Source organism: Macrotis lagotis, chromosome 3 (assembly GCF_037893015.1).
Source record: "Macrotis lagotis isolate mMagLag1 chromosome 3, bilby.v1.9.chrom.fasta, whole genome shotgun sequence".
NCBI lineage: Eukaryota > Metazoa > Chordata > Mammalia > Peramelemorphia > Peramelidae > Macrotis > Macrotis lagotis.
The window spans coordinates 236,879,018-236,899,772 of record NC_133660.1 but is presented as its reverse complement, the minus strand read 5'-3'; the positions used below and the strand labels follow the sequence as shown (position 1 = coordinate 236,899,772).

At 39.8% G+C, this 20,755-nt stretch overlaps 1 protein-coding gene across 7 annotated transcripts in view; it reads right to left on the bottom strand.

Annotated features, from left to right (window-relative positions):
• Positions 1-20,755, bottom strand: part of TUB (TUB bipartite transcription factor) — a 145,650-nt gene that overhangs the window by 12,752 nt on the left and 112,143 nt on the right. For 4 of the 7 annotated variants that reach the window (XM_074230227.1, XM_074230228.1, XM_074230229.1 and 1 more), the window contains exons 5-9: positions 10,274-10,429; positions 7,316-7,452; positions 4,160-4,351; positions 3,422-3,534; positions 1,776-1,890 (exon numbers count right to left, since the gene is read on the bottom strand). In XM_074230227.1, coding sequence (XP_074086328.1) covers positions 1,776-1,890; positions 3,422-3,534; positions 4,160-4,351; positions 7,316-7,452; positions 10,274-10,429 — 713 coding nt within the window. The remainder of the gene's footprint in view (positions 1-1,775; positions 1,891-3,421; positions 3,535-4,159; positions 4,352-7,315; positions 7,453-10,273; positions 10,430-20,755) is intronic. The other 3 variants (XM_074230231.1, XM_074230232.1, XM_074230233.1) reach the window with 1 other exon arrangement.

The following is a 20,755-nucleotide window of genomic DNA, read 5'->3' as shown; positions in this document are numbered from 1 at the left end:
GTTGTAAATGTGAAAGTACTCAACTTGCCCATGAGGTGGAAGAGAGTGCAAAAATGGATTGGAAGAAAGCAAAACCCAACTATTTGTTGTTTATAAGAAAGTTTCTTAAAACAAAGATTCAATAAAAGCTAAAATAAAAGACTGTCAGAGAATCTGTTATGCCTCAGTTGAAACCACCAAGAGTGGTAAGCATAATCTCAGGAAAGACAAGAGATGATAAGAGATATAATTAAGGAAGATAAGCAAAATTATTTTATATTTGAATGAAACTATGAATATTCATTATATACGTAACAAGTTGCATGATGTCTAGGAGCTTAAAGGGAAAGCTGGCTGAACTACAGGGAGAACTAGATAGAAAAACAATAATTATCATTGCTTTCAGTGTGCCCTTTATAGATACAGATAAATTAAGAGGAAAAATAGATAGGAAAGACATTAAGGATCTTAATAAAATATTAGAAAAGTTAGATAAAATACATTTTTGATAGTAATTGAATGGTTAGCATCAGAAATATGTGTATTTATAAGTATATACACATATGTGTTTACACATACACATAAATATAGAAATAATTTTTTTCAGTTTTGCCTATTCAAAAATCATTGTGAAAAGGTATAAAGATCTCATAAACCAAAAGCAGAAAGGCAAAATATTTAATGCATTATTTAAAGATGAAAACAGTTAAAATTATAATTACTAAGGGAAGTCTGAAAAAATTCAGACAGAAATAATATAATCCTAAGGAATGAATGGGTCAAAGAATAAATTAGAGAAACTTTGAACAGTCTGTATCAATATCAGGAATGCAGAGGTAGTTTAATTATTAGGAAAGCTTTAAACATATCATAAACAGAGAATATATCAACACTTAAAGAAAAAGTCTTAAAGTTCAGTACTGTTACATTAAAAACCATAGGAACAAATGAACCTTTCCATAATCTGATAAGTAATCTATATATAAAACTATGAACGGCAGAATTTATAACAAAGGCACACTAGAAACTTTTCCCAAAAAATCAGGAGCAAAACAAAGATGACTAATGTCACAGCTATTTGATATAATTCTAAAAGTAACAATAAGAAAAGGAAAAAAATGAGGGAATAAGCATAGGCAAAGAGGTGGAAAATTATCTCTACATAAAATGGCATAATGCTTAATTTTAAAATATCTCAAAGATATTGGAAAAAATCAATTGAAACAGAATTTTCTCTTCTTTCATAGACATTTTCAGAAAAAGATATCTTAATTCATTCTTTTTTTCTGTTTTCTCACTTACTTTTAAACCCTCTGCAATCTGAATTTCCACCTTATCCTACAAATTTAGCAGCTCACTCCAAAATTTCGATTGTTCTCTTTAACTGTCAGACATAATGACTATGTCTCCTTCTTCACTCTTCTTGATCTCTATGCAGAATTAGATACTGCTCTGACCACTTTCACCTGTTTATAGAACATTATACTTGGTTTTTCTCCTGACTACTCTGTCTCAGTCTCCTCTGATGGATAATTATCCCTAGCCTGACCTCCTAACCATTAGTGTATCCCAAGGTTCTGTGAGCTCTCTCCTTTTCTCCCAATAATCTCATCATCTCCCATGGACTTAATTATCATCCTCTGCTGACAACTCCCAGTTTTGGTCAACTGAATGGATGGATGGATGGAGATGATCAACAGACTTGAGCATGAGCAAACAACAAACTAGCCTGGTTTGGATAAAGTCTCTGACTCCAACCTTCTATGTCTCCCCCCACCAACATCCCTACAACTCACATAGCAAATGGCTGCCAGCTCCTGCCTTAAATCTGCACCTTCTAGATTTGATGATGTCTTCATTGGGTTGATTCCATTGTTATACACGGTGAACTTCGTTCCCATGAGGTTTGACCTAGAAGCCAGAGAGCAATGGATATCAGAGCTGGGGAATAAAAAGGTTTGAGAAGTTGTATTGTATTGAACATTAGCTCTTTAAAGTAACTTGGACTACAGAACAGAATATTTGCTTTAGAAAGGACTGTAAAATAATTCAGACCTAAGAAGTCTTCAAACATAGAATGCAGGGTTATCAGAACCAAGAGAGAGACCTAAAAACATCAAACGTCAGATTTGGGAGGGCTCTGAAAAACCAATTGTAATCCAACAGTTCCCAACATTGTCAAATGAGAATCAACTTTTGACATAAAAAATCCTTGAATCTCCACATATGATTAAATAATCCTACATCTGGAGCTGGAAGAAACCCCAAAGGCAATCTAGACAAAGGTCCAGGGAAGTTAAATAACTTATCCAAGAGCTCACATTCTGTGTGAGGAAACATGACTAGAGAGGGGAAGCAGTTTCCCCACACTCACACAGCAAATTGATGGCAGGGCTAGAAGCTTCAGAACTCAGGTCTCCTGACTCTCCACCACCATCATCATGGATTCAGTGGAAAGAGTTCTAGATTTGGTGCTGGGAGGGCCCAGATCCAAATCCTGCATCTTCCATGTTGGACAAGTCTTTTGAGCACCCTATTTTATTGATAAGGAAAAAGTGAACTGGATTATAGGGTTTTGTGACTCTAAGATCCAACCAGGAGGAACATGCATAGAGTTCATCCTCCTCTCCAGTCAAGCTCAGAATCTCTGAGGAAGGGCAGACCCCAAGCTCTGATTCTGAACAGAAGGATTCTGCTCCCTTAGGGTAATCATGGACAAGGACTCCAGGAGAGAGGAGACACATCAAGGGTCAAAATCTGAGTAAGGATGACCATAAGTCAAACTTCCTAGGATCCCAGAGCAAGTCTTTTTCTTGCACTCCTGGTAAGTATAACCTAGTGGTTAGGGGAGGGAAGAGGAGAGTGGGGGAAGGGGACCTAGATTCCAGTCCTAATTTCATCACTAACTCATCATGAGTTTTTTGGCAAGTCTCATGTAGTACAGTTAGAAGACCTGGATTCAAATACTACCTGTCCTTTACTAAGAAATCTTGGCAAGTCCTTTAACCATTATCAAGTCTGTTTCCTCATTGGGAAAATTGGGATTATAATAAGAAACATAGATGAATAAACTGCTTATACCCTTGGATAGCTCAGCACTTAGTAGGATGTCCATACATACATACTTAACTGAAATGTATCACGTGCCATCTGTTAGGATGGCTCACGTTTCTACCATGCTCCAGGAGGTTCATAAAATACTTTATTTCTCCAAACCTCATGAGATGGGTAGTATATTTTTCTTTTGAACTGGGCCTATAATTTCATTATTATATGAAACTCTTAAGGTCCCTCCCACCTCTGACATTATAAGCTGTACAATTTAGGAGAGAGGTTTATTTGCAGAATAAGATAAAGCAAAGGGGTCCAGGCTAGCCCTGGTGAGGGGTGGCATCTGTGGTCAGAATGGTTAGTAGTATCCCCTTTGGGGCCCCAATATTACCGGAGTTTCCCCACAAAGCTCTCTCCTCCTCGGGATAAGTCCGTTGGGTCTACAGAGATGAGGTAATTAGATGTTTTACTCTTCTTCCTCTTCCTTCCAGCCAGGAGGAATACCTAAGGACACAACACGATGATCCATCCCCTACCCTCACTACACAAGATCCTGGCTATATATATATGTACTATGTCTAGGCAGGTATGGTGCATTGGTAATTCTGGGTTGGGGGCCCATATTCTGAGACATGAGTCACAAGTGATTTCTCACTGCCCTCCCTTGGATCAAAAAACCTCCTGTCTTGGGAACTTGATGGTGAAGAGTTAGGCCAAGGGGCCATTGGGAATGAATGCAACACATGAAGGAAAATGGTACTCAGGTGAGAAACAGACACCAGAATCAGTGGGTTGGTGGGGCAGAGGGGCAAACATGGAAGGGATTAGTGAAAAAGACTCATATCATGGGTCCTGGATTCTTTGTATTCTAATCCTCCATAACCTAGGTAGGAAAGATGGGATGATCGACCAGAGAAAAGGGAATGGGAATGAGGAAGAGACTATTCATGGTTCCCTAGACCCAGGAAAAGCAAAAAGGAGGGATTGATATTCCTTGTCTCTGACAAGAAAACAAATAAGGGAAGAAGGGACAAAGAATGGTTTCCTGGCACCAGGGTGAAGGGAAAGGGGGTTTGACTGTGTCTTCATCCCAGATCAAGGTTAGCAAAGCATGAAGTGGTTGGATGACCTTTTTTCCATCCTCCCGTTCCATGTGCAGATAGTAGGTAGGGTACATTCCTCTGTCCATTCCCTTCTTGTCCCGCGTGATGCGGCACTTGATGGTGATGCCCTGTGGGGCCGGCCGGAGTGCGAATTCCTCCAGGTCCTCCACCTCAATAAGTGGTGCCTGGGCTGAGGGGCTGGGGGCTGAGGCCGTCTCCTGGAAGGCATAGGTAGCATGGGAAACAAGAAAAGGCAGCCAGCAGCACCAGTCAGATGCTTTTTAAGGAGTCAAATTTTTCCAGTCTCCTCCTGAATCATCTTCTACCCCATCTCTACTTACATACACACACACACACACACACACACACACACATACACACACACACACACACACACACACACACACACACACAAACACACACACGTGGAAGGCCTTATCTTCTGCTCCCTAGACACCTCTCCTTTCCTCAAAATGACTTCCCTCTTCCTTTCCTCCAGAGGAAGGGTGGCCTTCCACTTTGCCCAGGCTGACCCCTTCTCCTTGTACCTTGTCCCACTAATTAAGCCCCACTCTTTCATCCTCAAAAGCTATAATAATAATAATAATGAAGGTGGTGATGATGATGACAATAGCTTATCCTTTAGCATTTTCTTCTCAGCACTCTATGAGGTAGGGATATGATACTAATCTCACCAAATATAGTGGTCATCCATGCCCACAGTCTCTGCTAGTAGGGGAAGCTAAGGTTGGTGCATTGTTTGAATTTGGGAATTCCAAGCTAAAGAAAGTCTAAAACTGATCATATATCCATTCTGGGTCTGGTATCAATTGGGGGTTGGGCAGCCCTACAAAGGGCAATCCAGTCCAGGACAGAAAAACGCCACAGGTTAAAATCTTCCTGCTAAAAAGCAGTGGGATTAAGTCTCTCAGTAGGTAAAATAGGCAGACCTAGCCAACAGACAGACAGATCAACAGACCAACCAAAACACTGCCCAACAGACTGACTCACTGACAAACAGACAAAAAGGTAGACAGATGGGTATATAGTATGTGGGTAGAAAGAAGAGGAGGGGAGGGGAGAGGGGAGAGGGGAGAGGGGAGAGGGGAGAGGGGAGAGGGGAGAGGGGAGAGGGGAGAGGGGAGAGGGGAGAGGGGAGAGGGGAGAGGGGAGAGGGGAGAGAAGAGAAGAGAAGAGAAGAGAAGAGAAGAGAAGAGAAGAGAAGAGAAGAGAAGAGAAGAGAAGAGAAGAGAAGAGAAGAGAAGAGAAGAGAAAATAGGAAAAATAAAGAAATCTTTTTCTTCCAGATGAATAAACTGAGGTTAGAGAGGGGAAATTGTCTCCCCACTCTAAAACCAGCACTATTTACAATCTCTCACTCCTCATTGGTCCCTTTCCCTCTCCCCACAAACATATTTGGGCCTCCCCTATTCTAAAATAAACTTCCCCTTAACCTGAAGATTCTTCAAGCTATAAGTTATCCTTCTTTCTTCTGGACTCTGGAGGGTGGCAAAATTTAAATTAAATAAGATAAAATTTAATTTAAATTTAAATAAGACAAAAGAAAAAACTACCGTGTGAAGGTAAAGATCAGTAGCCTTTAAGAGTGAAGAGAGAAGTAGAACCTTATGGGGAAGATGGGTTAGAATTTAGTGGGTCTATAAAGCATGGATAAGACTTCAACAAGCCGGGGCAGCTAGGTGGTGCAGTGGATAGAGCACTGGCCTTGGAGTCAGGAGTACCTGAGTTCAAATCCAGCCTCAGACACTTAATAATTACCTAGCTGTGTGGCCTTGGGCAAGCCACTTAACCCCATTGCCTTGCAAAAACTAAAAAAAAAACAAAAAAAAAACACCCAAATAAATAAATAAACAAATAAAGAATTCAATAAGACAAGCAGGAGGAAAGATATTACACATGTAGGAAACAGTATGGGCAGTTACAGAAGAAGAAACATATTCAGGGTAAAAAGCTTATTCCAATTAAGAAAAATTAATGTAAAATAAAGCTGGAAAGAAGGGGTGGCACCGGATTGTAAAGGGCCACTGGCTCACTAAAAAAGCTGATTTTACTAAATAGACACCTGCTTGCCCTGGATGAGGTCAAGTCACCTGGTCCAGAGATGAACTTCATCATCAGGAACTAAAAGGGAGTTGATGGATAGAACTGTAGATGCTGTCAAGGATTTTTTTAAAAAGATTATTTGGAATTGGGAGAGATGCTATGAGACTAGAAGGAGGAAAAATGTCCCAATTTTCAAAAAATGGAAGAAGTTGGAGTCTACAGATAAGTGTGCTTGAATCGAAATCCTGGCAAAATTTTAGGATGTTCTATTAAAAGGAGGTTAATAAAGATCTTGAGAAGGAAGCAATGATTACAAAATCCAACAAGGCTTCATTAAATAAAAATACTCATGCCAGAATAAGGTCTCTTTCTAGTAGGGAGAACAGGGAAATGTTACAAATATAGCTAACCCAAAGTTTAGCAAAGCATGTGATAAAGTCTCTTGTGATATTTTTGTAGGAAATTTGGGGAAATGTAAGTCAGATGATAGCAGAGTTTAAATTGATTGACTGCCTAGACCCAAAGAGTAGACATTAAGAGATTAACATCAACTTGGAAAAGAATCTTAAATGGAAGGCATCAGGGATTTGTCCTTGATCCTGTGCTACTTACCATTTTTCATAAAAGAATCACAGATTCTTATAAAATGCTTATAAAATGTACAGGTGACCAAAAAGAATAAATAAAAATACTGAATGACAGAAGCAGAAACCAAAAAGACTTGACTTTCACTTACTTATTTTTCTTTGTCAAAATGAAAAGTTCATTATTAAGGTAGTGGTGGAACATAACATCAATAAAATGATTTTTTAAAAAAGGATCTTCAGGATTGGAAACTGCCCAACCCCATTTATCTCAAGGTCTGAATCATTTGGCCAGTTGTAACCTCTGGTGAATCATTTCTGTGATTCACAGAAATTCAAATTCCTCCACTTGGCATTCAAACCTCAGCCTAATTTCCCACAATTCATAAATACAATTCACTATATTTTTTGACTACTCCTACCCATTCCTGTAATGTCCTTATGTCTGCAAGACCTTATGATGGGAAAGAAACTCTGTCTCTATCTTTCTGCCATTTTTTCTTCCCTGAATTAGTATAATCGAAGGTTTCCAACCTTATTTGACTTCTTGCTGGTGGCGGAGCCTGGCCGGGCATTGGTGTTTAACTGAGAAGAGCTGGAACTGTCCTCTTCTTCATCTTCATCATCCTCTTCCTCCTCCTCTTCATCAAAGTTCATGCTGCTGGAGATCCCTGCAAAGGGAGTAGAGAGCACAATAAAAGGAGTGTGCAGTTGGATGGACTCATCTGATTTAAAGGAAGAAAAGTCCATCTCAACATTCTGGGTTGCTCCCCACCTTAGGTGTTGGCCCTGATCCTTTCCTTACCTGCTCTCTCCTTAGAAGCAAGAACGGTATAGTGGAAATAGCACTGTATTCAAATCCTGCCTCTGACAGAAAGAAAACTGACTTTGAGGTCAGAGGACCTGGGTTCAAATTGTGATTCTGACTGCTTACTACCAGCGTGACCATGGGCAACTCACTCAGCTTCCCTGGACATCCATTTTCTCTTCCATAAAGTAAGAAGGCTGGGTTAGACAGCTTCTGAGTTCCCTTCCATCCCTCAATTTATTATTCTATGAATATATTCTATTAAATGCCTCTTATAAACCCAATTTCCCAGTTTCTGACTTACTGCCTGCCTCCCAGGTAGGATCATAGGATCATAAATGTATAGGTGTAAGGGCCTCAGAAACCATTCAGTTCAAATATCACTATTCCATTCTTTGGAGGAGGAAACTGAGTCACAGAGACTCAGTGACTTGCCAAATAGGTAACCAATAAAAAAGGAGCAGGTGGGATTATCTTTGTGTGTTATTGGAAGGGCCAACGAACTGTTTTAGGGGCAAAAGGAACAGTTAATTGTACAGACAGGGTCCTTCTAGCCTCTGCGCCCCAGGCCAAGGGGCCTGGTTGGCTTGGGGACTGCATAGGAATGATGTCAGCCATGCAATGTAGCCAGGAGGCTGGGAGTGAGCCTAGGGTTGTGGGAGTGCCTAGTTGGATCCAACTCTCCGTCCCAGACTAACTCCCATTCATCTTGTAGTTGGGTTCTCCAGAGTTGATGCGAGGTCCATAGAATATTGCTGAGTAAGAGATTAGAAGGGAAGGACCATCCAGTCCAAGTAATTTTCTTGAATGAGCATTTATGCAGTATTTGTGTTCTTGTCTTTTCCCTTGTCAATCAACCCTTGAACATCTGTCCTGGTGAAGGAGAGGGTAAAGATGTGGACAGAAGGGAAAGAGGGAAGTGGAGGCCAGACTCAAGGGCCTGTTTAAGGTGGTAGCAACAGGATTAAGTGGATAAGAGGAAAGGTTGACCAGGGATCGGAAGTGGCTGATCTCTCCAACTCCAGGGAGAAAAGCAGAAAATTGGGGGTGGGGGAGCAGAAATCAAGGGAGTTTAGAAAATAGCAAAAGGCAAATGTTACAAGTAAAGGAGGGAATGCTGGCTTTGGAATCAAAGAAGTTCAAACCCCTCTGTCAATATTTACTACCTTGGGTGTGAGCCATCCAAGCTAACAACTGTGTGACCTTGAATAAATACTGAGTCTGGGGCCTCAAATGGAAGATGAAAGGTTGGGCCTGATGGTCTCTAAGATCCCTTCCAGCTTGAAAGTCATGATCTTATGATTGTTGGTGCAGGTCCAAATAGCTGGTGCCCTAGAAAGAGACAAATCTCAGTGCCATCTAGGGTCCAGAGATGAATCTAATGGCCTCTACCTCTGTAGGTATTCTGAGGCCTCTGGTAAGGAATGGAAACATCCAATTCTGGGGACCTTAACCAATATGGAATAAAAAACAGCATCACAACTGGAAGTGCCCTGAGGGAATCACCTAATCCAACTTCCTCATTTTAAAAAGGAAACCAACTGAGACCCAGAGAAAATTAGGGACTTAATCAAGGTTACTTTGTCAGTGGACTACAGAGCCTGGACTCCCAGCTGAGGTCTCTTTCCATCCCAGCACATGAACCATTGTTGGATAAAGAGTTTGGGTGCTAGAGAAAACTCCAGATTTACCTCCAAATCACCACCTCTTCTCTCATCACCTCTTTCCTGGGTTACTTCAACACTGTCCCAAGTGGGCTCTCACCCATCCTTCATGGAACCCAAAACCAAGAGGATAGAGGGGAAGAAAGGGAGGAGAGGCCCAAAGAGGAATGTTGCCAGGCAAGGATGTGGACTTCACTGTGCCCTGTTCATACCCTACCTCCTAAGGAGTGGCCCACCTCTGCTACCCTGTGACTGGTTGATTATAGCAGCTTCCCTACCCCCAGTCCTTCATCCTGTCAATACTGGGGCTGATGGGAGCTGAATTGTGCTATTTCTATCTCTACAATATCTCTTTCTGCAGAGCTATCACTTTTGCAGGACTACTTTAATGGGTATGCCTACTTCACATCGTTTCCCTTTTCTATTTTTCACAAAACCTACACAATGATTTTTGCTAAGGGAAAGTCTGCCCACTATATAAACTCCAGTGGCTCCCTGTTCCCTCAAAGATTAAATGCAAGGTGTCCCAAATGTCTTAGTGCAGTGTTAAGCTTTAATACTTAAAAGACTTTAGAATACCTCTATAAACAACTATCTTTTTAGCATTTTGAATTCTTGAAAACTTGGTTCCAACTAATCTCCAAGCTTGGTCCATATACTTCCTTCCACCAATACTACAGTCCATCATGACTGTAGTCCAATACTACAGTCCATCCTATTCTTTGGCTGGGTCTACCCCATGTCTGGAATTCTCCTCACTTGTTGCTCAGCTCAAGCATCATCTTCTATGTGAAGACTTTCTAATCTCCTCTCTTCCCCTGTCCAACCAAGCTGCTTAATCCTTCCACCCCACCCCCCCAAACACCTTATATCATATTTGTGTGATATTCACAGGCTAAGGTGAAGTTCTTGGATAGCAGAGACTGTCTCATTTTTTGTCTGTCACACTGTACACAGCAAGTACTTAATGAATGTTAATTGACTGATTGAATCCCGACTGCAACTGGTGTAACCACTCACCCTTTGTTTGCATTGTGGCACGGAGATCCTGCTTGGAAGGATGCTGCCCTCCGGCAGCTGCCGCCTCTCCCAGGCTCCTACTGGAGCCAGAGCGACCCACTGTCAGGTTCTGCGTGTTCGGGTCTGGCTCGTCATCGGAGAAAAACCCATCACTCCCTGCAGGGCAAAAGGAGCCAGGATAGCCTAGGAGGCAGTGGACTGCTTCTCAAAGGGTACCAAGTACAGGCACCATTCAACAAGTCAGGCTGGGAAGGGGGAAACTATGCCAGGGCTCCCTGATTCACAGCACAGGGAGCCTGGGTTTTGGACAAATCACTTGCCTTCTCTGGAATTCTGTTTTCTCATCTGTAAAATGAGAGGCGTGGATGAGATGACCTCTGGGATCTCTTCAAGCTTCTAGAGCTAGAATCTTATGAATTCAATTCAGGCAGAGCTACTGTAAACACATCCTCAAATGTGAGGAGGCTTGTGGAAGGTCTAAGAGGACAGAGGTCAGTGGTCATGGCATTGCCATAACTGATGGGTAAAACAGGCTCTTTGGAGAGCTTTTTTCATAAAATTGATGCTTTATTTAATAGATAGCTGTTTATATATCAAATGGCATACTAATCAAAACTTAACTAGAGTAAGTAATTAACTTCAATTAATATGTAGGTATATGTGTGTATGTAAAATGGGTAAAGGTCCAGCCCTTAAAATATGTGTAGATCTGCCTTTCTTATTCAAATATCTGAAGTATTCCCAGCTATCTATAACAAATGAAACTCTGGAAAAACCAGTGTGTGGTTAAATGCAACCGTGGCACCATGAGAGATGATGATGAAAAGCACTGTGGTTGTCTGAGGAGCTAGGAGGATGGCTGAACCAGAACTGAGTGTACATACCCAAGGTTCAAGGAAATGACCCTACCTCCCAAGGTTTTTCTCTGGCTATCCTTCATGCCTCAACTTTCTCCCTCATCATCTCTGTCCTGGCTTCATTAATGTTTCCCCAAAGTTTCATCATTCAGAAGAAGTCTTTGCCAGTCCTCCATAATCTTAGTACCTTCCCTCTAAAATGATCTAATTTACTGTGTATGTATATATGGTTTGCCCACAGCTATTTGCATGTTGTCTCTCCTCTTAAGTTGAGAGCTTCTTTTGAGCAGAGAATGACTTTTGCCTTTCTTTGGGTGTCCCTCATGTAACTGCCTAGAATTTTCTAAAGGCAACAGTATTAGAGACAACAAGTCTTTGTAAGATTGTCCCTTACTCCTGGTGGGAAGAAGTCAACAGTCTCCCTCTGAAGACCCAGCTTGCTAGTAGGGGTAAGGGTTGCCTAGCACATAATAAATGCTTACTAAAGGGTTGAACATTGATTGATTCTCCAGTTTATTTCATACTGCTCCCTTCTTGTACTCTACATTCCAACCAAATTAAACTGTTCCTCAGCTTCATCTTGCCCTCTGCCATCTCTGTCTTTGTTCTTATTGTCCATACTAGCAAGTAAATGAAGTCTCTCCCTTACTTCCAAGCTCAACTCTTAGGGAACTTGTGTCACAAGGTGGCACTGCCCCTACCCCAACCCAAAATTTCTCCTAATTTGTCCAGTTCTATCCTTTGCCTCTATTTAAGCCTTGTGTCACACTTGTAAACATGTCATATCCACCACTGTACTACAAACTCTTCCAGGGCAGGAATGGTGTCATTTTTAATTTATATCTATGACAAATGTTGGAAAAGTTACCATTGGGCCTCTTTTGTTCTCAAGGTTCAGAATACCCACATTGCTGAAATCAAATCATCTTCAAGTATTAGAATAATGTGTCAATGGCTCATATTTACATTATTGTTTTCCTTCCAACAATCCTATGAGGAAAAGAAATCAGAATATTATTGCCATTTATTAATAGTGTAAAAATGTGGATACTCTGCAAGGTTCTAGAAATATGGTGTTTTGGTTAGTCAAGTCTTCTATTCTCTTTAGCTATCATGTCAAATTGTCATAACACCATAGAAATTTGAGCCATAATCCAGGAATATTCTGAAGATGATTCCTTTTAGAAGAATAGAAGCTTGTCTTCTTTCACAACATGAATAATATGGAAATATGCTGAACACGACTATACATACACAACTTTTAACAGATTGTTTGACACCATGGCGGGGGAGAAAGGAGGGTAGTAGAAAAATGTGGAACTCATAAATTTTCAAATGGATGAATACTGAAAACTACCTTTCCTTGTAATTGTAAAGATAAAATAATTAAGAGAAGATCCTTGAGGAGACCTTAAAGATCATTTATTCCTCAAGCCCCTTAGAAGTTAAATGGTTTTCTCAAAAGTCATGGAGATAACCTATAAAAGAACCAACATTCTAACTCCCACCCTAGGACCCTGAATTTTTGATTGGCTAGTGCTCACCATATCTAGCCCAACCCATACCCACTGTTGCTATGCCAGCTTCTCAAATGAAGCCTCTGTCTCCAACCTGCCTTCCAACTGCAACTGTCTACCACCACAGCTTTCTACCTTTATATCTGAGAATAACAAATCAACAGTACTATTGTTTGAAAAGACAAAAGATCAATCATACAACCAACAGCCCACTCTCTGTCCCTAAGATATCCCAGGTAAAAACAAAGGATTTCCTTCTAACCACTACCCCCATGCTTTTTGTCTTCCCCCCTAGAATATAAGCTCCTAGAGGGCAAGACTGTATTACATTTTGTAACACCAGCATTTAATACAATGACTGGCATGTTTTATGCATGTAATAAATAGTTTTTCATTCTTTTATTCACACAGGATTTGAATTCAATTTCTGACTCCAAATTTAGTGGTATAAATGTGACAGATTAAAACAAATAAACAAAAAAACTAATAAAACCAAATAAACATAAAAAGTTTGATAATGATGATTGGTTATGCAAAACCAACCTTTCCAGAGTCTCAGAACTTCAGAAACTAAGTTATACTCTAATACCTGTTGCTTCCACAATGGGCAGGAAGCTAGAAGTCAGAGGAGACTGGGTACAGGCCCAGTTTCTTAGCAGATGACTAATAAAAGGCACAGAATAGGTGCCCTTAATCAATCACAGTTGCCACTTCCTCACCTTGCAATTTATAATTGTGGGAGGGGGTGGAGGAGAGAAAGAAGAAGAGAAATCAGGAGAGCAGGAAAAGTGAAGATGTGCATGCATATACTTGTGTACTTCAGAGGAAGTTGCCAAAACTGGCTAAAGGGGAAAAAATGTAGTGGAATAAATGAGGTGTAATTGCAGGAAACGATTATAGTAGTTTTCTGTTTGATGAACCCAAAGAGTCCAGCTTCTGGGATAAGAACTCGCTCTTCAATAAAAACTGTTGGGAAATTGGAAGTCAGTATGGAAGAAACTTAGATTAGACCAACACCTCACACCCTATACCAAGATAAGATCCAAATGGATACAGGATTTAGACATAAAAAAACAGTATTATAAGCAAACTAGGAGATCAAGGAATAGTTTACCTGTCAGATCTATGGAAAGGGAAGCAGTTTGTGACCAAGGAAAAGATGGAGAACATCACTAAAAAACAAACCAGATATTTTTGATATATTAAATTAAAAGACTTTTACACCACTGTAACCAAGATCAAAAGAAATATAATTGGGAAACAATTTTATGACTAGTATTTCTGACAAAGGACTCATCTCTAAAATATATAGAGAACTGAGTCAAATTTATTAAAAAAAAAAAACAAGCCATTCCCCAACTGACAAATGGTCAAAGGATATGCAAAGGCAATTTGCAGATGAGGAAATCAAAGTTATCCATGGTCATATGAAAAATTGCTTTAAATCATTACTGATTAGAGAAATGCAAATTAAAGCATCTCTGAGGTACTACCTCACGCCTCTCAGACTTGTCAATGTGACCAGAAAGGACAATGATCAATACTGGAAGGGATGTGAGAAATCTGGGACACTAATATTTTGTTGGTGGAGCTGTGAATTGATCCAGTCTTTCTGGAGAGTAGTTTGAAATTACGCCCAAAGGGCAATAAAAATGTGCACACTCTTTGATCCAGCAATACCACTACTAGGTCTGTACCCTGAAGAGATGATGAAAAAGGGTAAAAACATCACTTTCACAAAAATGTTCATAGCAGCTCTGTTTGTGGTGGCAAAGAAATGGAAACTGAGGGAATGTCCAGCAATTGGGGAATGGCTGAACAAATTCCGTTATATGTATGTGTATGTGATGGCACACTATTGTTCTATTAGAAACCAGGAGGGATGGGCATTCAGAGAAGCCTGGACTTTGCATTAACTGATGCTGAGCGAGATGAGCAGAACCAGAAGAACATTGTACACCATAACAACAACATGGGGTGATGGTAAATCTTAATGGACTTACTCATTTCATCAGAACAATAATCAGGGACAATTTTAGGGTATCTGTGATGGAGAATACCATCTGTATCCAGAGAAAGAATTGTGGAGTTTAAACAAAGACCAAAGACTATTACCTTTAATTTTTTTAAAAAATGGTTGTCTTATGTCCTACATAATTTTGTTATCTCTTATGTGAGGAATGTGGGGTGCTATTGGTCTCCACAGGGTGGAGGCTCCCTATGAAATCCATTACAAAGGGGGAATGGCCCAAGTCAATCACAAAACTGGGAAAGTTCTCCTAATCCCATTCCAAAAATAACAAACCCAAGATTAGATGAAACCAGTCCCTAACTAGTCAGGGGTGACCCAGAGGTCACCTAACCTAATGCAACTGAGTTTGTGCAATAAGGTACTTGAATACTATCCCACACATCCCCTGTGACAATTGAGGTTCATCAACAAAACATACATCATATGGCAGGGATCTTATTAGGGAAATGTCATGGACTGGGCAGACCTCTTAGATTGTAACTCAAATTCCGAGAGCCTATGAAAATCCAGGTGGGAGGGTAAAGGGTTTCTAAAACTATATAATAACAGGCAGTATTGCACCATGTTGTGTCTCAAACCGTGTCTTGCAAGATCCGTGGATAAAATATTCAATTCTTCTCTCGAGCAGATTTGTTTCTTTTATAGATAACATCTTATATTTTATTTTTTCCTCAAGAATATGATTTTTCTCTCAAAACATTCAATTTTAATCAATGTATAGCATGGAACAATGCAGAGATTATCAGACTGCCTTCTGTGGGGCAGTGGGGAGAGGGGGAGGGAAGGGAGGTTGGGGAAAAATTGTAAAATTCAAAACTACAAAAAAGATAGGTAGAAACTACTATTGTATATAATTGGAAAATAAATAAAATATTTATATTTTTTAAAAGTAAGGAAAGGCAAGGAGGGAAGGAGAGAATTTGGAATTTAAAAATTTTAAAACAAATGTTAAAATTGTTTTTACATGTAATTGGGGGAATAATAAAATACTAAATATAAAATATAAAAACATTTTTTAAAAGAAAAATGTCTTTGAGTTCATGCTTGCCTTCTTCCCTTCCAACTGAATAACTGGAAGGGGAGAGGGAGTCCATCCAAGAGATGGGAGGGACTGGTACTTGGAGGTATCAGAACTGGGTAGGGAATCAGATGGCCTTTGGGTGAGCAAGCAGCATCCCTGGAGGAGAAGAGATATAGTCCCCACAATCTGCACCAAGGAGATGACATCAGAAGATTAACCAATCATAAATATGCTCTGGTTGTTTTGGGGGTGTTTCAGTTTTATCTCATTTTTATTAACCCCATTTGGGGTTTTCTAAGCAAAAATACTGAAGTGTTTTGCCATTTCCTTCTCCAACTCATTTTACAAATGAGAAAACTGAGGGACATAGAGTTAAGTGACTTGCCCAGGGTCACACAGTTTAGTAAGTGTTCTGAGGCTGGATTTTAATTCATTAAAATGAGTCTTCCTGACTCAAGGCTCAACCCTCTAACCACTGTACCACTTAGCTGCCCTGTAATAATAATAATATGCTGTCCTGCATGGCTCTAGGAAAGAGATGTTTCAGCAAGATATTCTGCTTTCTACAAAGTTACTCTATAAAATAACTGGAATTCCTCCTATGATGCTTAAAGATTTGTTTAAAAAGTGAAAAGTACTTTATAAACTACAAATATCTTATTTGATCTTCACATCCAATCTGTGAGATAGGCACCATGGGCTTTAGGAAGTAGGCATCAAGTTGGCCATGGCAGTTTCCAAGTCATGTTGACTTGGAAGTTGAAGATACCTGAGTCCAAATCATATGGGCAAAATATTTAACCTCTCTTAGTTTCTAAGTCCTCATTTGTAAAAAAAAAAAAAAGGGGGGGAGGGCACAGCTAGGTGGTGTAGTAGATAGAGCACCAGTCCTGGATTCAGGAGGACCTGAGTTCAAATCCAGCCTCAGACATTTAGTAACTGCCTAGTAGTGTGACCTTGGGCAAGTCATGTAACTCCATTGCCTTAAATTTCAAAAAAAGGATATAAAATAAGTGCCTACCTCATAGAGTTGTTGCACCAAATAGGTGTTTTGCAAACTGAAAGTCCTATAAAAATTCTCTTTTTTATTATTATATGTCCCCATTTCACATATAAGAAAACTGAGGCTAAACCAAGACGTTAAGGGAGTTGCCAAGAGTTGCACAGTTAGTATCAAAGATGGGGATTGACTTGTTCTCTTGACTTTGTTTTTACTACATAATACTCACTCTCTCAAGAGGCTCATGATCCTTTCCTAAGAAATTAGAGGTATGTGCAACAGAATTAAAAAAAAAAACTCAGCAGGAATTTGGGGGAAATGAGGAGAAAGAATATTGCCTTCACCCTAACAGCTTCCAAGCAGCCAGAAATCTGGGCTTTGTGGACAAATAGTGTCACCACCAGCATCAGCACCAGCACCAGTAGAGACTTCATTCTCAGAACTCATAAAACCTTCTAGGAATACTTATCTCTTTGGAACTCACAGCTACTTATTCTAGGATTTTTTTTCTAAGTTTCCCTTTTTTAAATACAAATTTCCTCTTTAAGATATGATTGCAAATGGGAAGTGGGTCTTGGTATTCCAAGGGTGTATATGATACATAGTCCCAGATATCCTAGGGATGAGAAGAATCCAGAAAACTAAAGAGAATGAGAAAATTGCTCATGTCATCCCTAGGCATCCCTGGACAAACAAGGATTATCTCTGAGCATCTATGTCTTTTGCCTGTCGCAAGACTCGGGGTGGGCAGCATGCCCATGTTCTCTGGTGCATTATGGGATCAGGGGGGAGCAAAGTACACATCTTCTCAGTCTTTGGGGGTCTGACAATGGGTAAAACGCTAAGAAAGGGCAGAGGTCCCTGGCCCCCTGCTGGCAGAGCTATTTCAACTGAGAAAAGTCAATTAAAGAAAGTCACTATTTTCTCAGGTGTTAGGATTGTGTTGTTGCTGCTGCCTGTTAAGTTTTATTGATGACTTTTAGTTTCACACAATCATTTCTAACTGTACACACCTCCCCATCTACACACACACACACACACAAAATGTTTCAGTGAGCCTTCCTCTGCAGCAAAGAAACACAATAAACCATTACTCAAAACAAACATATCAACTCATCTCACATAGTATATAATATTCAAAACTCACAGTCCCCCACTACTCAAAAGATACTGTTTCTCAAGAGAGAGAAGATAAATTTAAACTAGGGCTGGCACATGTTACTGAGAAGATACAAGAGTGACAAGAAACAGATGCAGAAAATAAAAAATGACTTCTAAAGAGTCACAAAAAGAAGGCATTTGATATGAGAAAAATAGAAAATCTTATAATGTATGAATGATTGATAATGGATATCCCTCTGGAGGTATAGAAATATTAGGAAGGAAGGGGAACAGGTATTTATTATGCATCTACTATGTACAGGCATTGTACTTGTTACTTTACACATATCATCTCATTTAATATTTGCAACAATCCTCCAGGCAGGTCATCTTATTATCTCTATTTTATAGCTGAAGAAACTGAGGTTGAATGACTTGCCCAGAGTCACACATCTGGGGTTGAATTTGAGCTCAAATCCTCCTGACTCCAGATCCAAGGCTCTATCCACCGCTCCACATACCTTCTTCTAGATGAGCCTTCACATTAGGTTTCCAACTACAACCTAAGTAGAGTGGGAAACGGGGGTGGATAAAGCTATATAAAGAAGGTTGAAAGGCAGCTAGGTGATGCAGTGGGTAGGGCACTGGCCCTGGAGTCAGGAGGACCTGAGTTCAAATCTGGATTCAGTCATTTAATAGTTCCCTAACTCTGTAACCTTAGACAAGTCACTTAACCCCATTGCCTTACCAAAAAAAGAAGACAACAAAGAAGGTAGAAAAGACCACAGGATTGTGGCTGGGAGCAATTTAGGGGTCATCTATTCCAATTCTCTCATCGACAGAGAGATTGAATCTAAGGTAACACAGTAGGTGGAAGGGCTGAGTATGAATGCAGATCTGGTGACTCCAGAACTTTTCAATGCAGTCAACTGACTTAAGACTAAGATGCTGCAAAAGAGAAAGGGTTTAGTTATTTTTGTTGGAGAACTGTGGAAAGTCTAGGCCATTCTGCAATGATCTCACTCTGGAAGAATTACAAATGCAAAAGGGTCATAAGGAAGAATCAGAAATGGGGCCCCAGTCTCCATCCCTTTGAAATCACTAAATAAATAAAACTAAGCCTTCAAGGACCCAATTAAGTGCCTCCCACATGTTACAGAGTTGGATTTTGCTGATTCAAGTAAGTCTTTCGTGCTACACACAGATGGCCACCTGGCTGGCTAGGGTGGGGGAGGTCCTATGAAAGCAATGGGCAGAGATACTGGAATGGTTTGTCATTTCCTTCTCCAGCTCATTTTACAGAAGAAAAACTAAGGCAAACAGAGTTAAGTGACTTGCCCAGGGTCCCATAGGTAGGACGTGTATGAGGATAGATTTGAACTCAGGAAGATGAATCCTCTTGACCTTGAGTCCAACTGTGTCACCTAGCTGTCTAAAAATATATAGATGCTAAGCCTAAATTAAGTGATTGTTAGCTGGAAAGAACCTCAGAGGTCATTTAACACAATCTCCTCATTTACAAATAGGAAATTGAGCCCAAAGAGGTTAAGTGACCTAGGCTATATGATCCAAAGCCACATTTGCAATGCTTCAGTTTTCTCATGTTTAAAAGCAAAGAGTTACACTCAAAAAACTTCAAGATACCATCTATGTATAAATATATAATCTTTACCTTGTCTACTTCAGTCATCTACTGGTCCAAATCTTGGACTCCCTACTAAAACTTAAAGACAGTAGCAAACCACAGTAGTTCTTAGCCCATTTGCCTTTGCATTAGTGGTATATACTGGCACAGAAATAATAAATTAATATGTCACCTAAGTAGCCTATGTAGATGCCTGCTGCTAGAGGACAACATACTGTAAATTGAGAGTTATGGTAAGGAAATGATTAGGTACATAGAAAATACACTGAATGGAAATTTACTATATATGAACATTGCATACATATTATATACAGTATCTGGTCTAATTTTCAGGCAAATTTTTTCATTAAGGGAAGAAATGTTAGGACACTTTCCTCCATTCTCTCTTTCCTTTTCCTTCTGAATAGATGTGAAAAGTAAGTTGTCTAGCTTAAGAAAGGGTAATTAGTAGGGCCAGTACCCACCAATACCGTTAAAAATAAGTTGGTGTAGAAAAACAAAGCTAGGAGAAAAAAGAGCAGAGGAAAAGAGAGAGAGCATAGGAAGAAGGGGGGGGGGCGAGAAAGAAAGGGGGATTGGAAAGGGAGCTAAAAAAATTACCATGGTCATCAAAACAAAAGAGAAAGACTGAGAAGAATTTTTCTGCCTTCATTTTTCACATTAATCTTTGGGATGAATGGCTGTGAAGATTTTTATCTAAATTTCCTTCACATTTTAAAAAACTCTCCTCTGTAATTTTTGGAATAGTATTCTAAGTGTCTCTCAACATGCATAAGGATATGCATATGTGCTTCTAAATTCCCAGATGGTGAAATAAGTACATACAGAGGGGAAAAAAATCCAAGCTCTGCTAGACCTTTATAAGAGAACCTTTCATAGGGCATATCAAGTTCTCGGATCAATCTTTGAAAACTAGAAATCCACATCTCTATTTAATTTCCCTCTATTTCTCTCTGTCTCTGTCTCTGTCTCTGTCTCTGTCTCTGTCTCTGTCTCTCTCTCTCTCTCTCTCTCTCTCTCTCTGTTACTTCCTATGGCAGACAATTAGAGCTATCTAAATAAATAAAAATTACTGTATATCTAAGACCCTCCACTGACATTCTCCTCTGAGATCTCAATTTGATGAGTCTAAGAAATAATAATAATAAATTCTACAAATTCATACCAACAGCTTTGACAAGTTCTAAATCAATCTAGAAAACTTTCAAGCACCAACCAGGTGAGTAACTGTATATCTTTTGTTCAAGGACCAGGCCAGTTAAGTGCATAAACCCTCATCAGCAAAAGATTTCCATATCTAGGGCAGCTA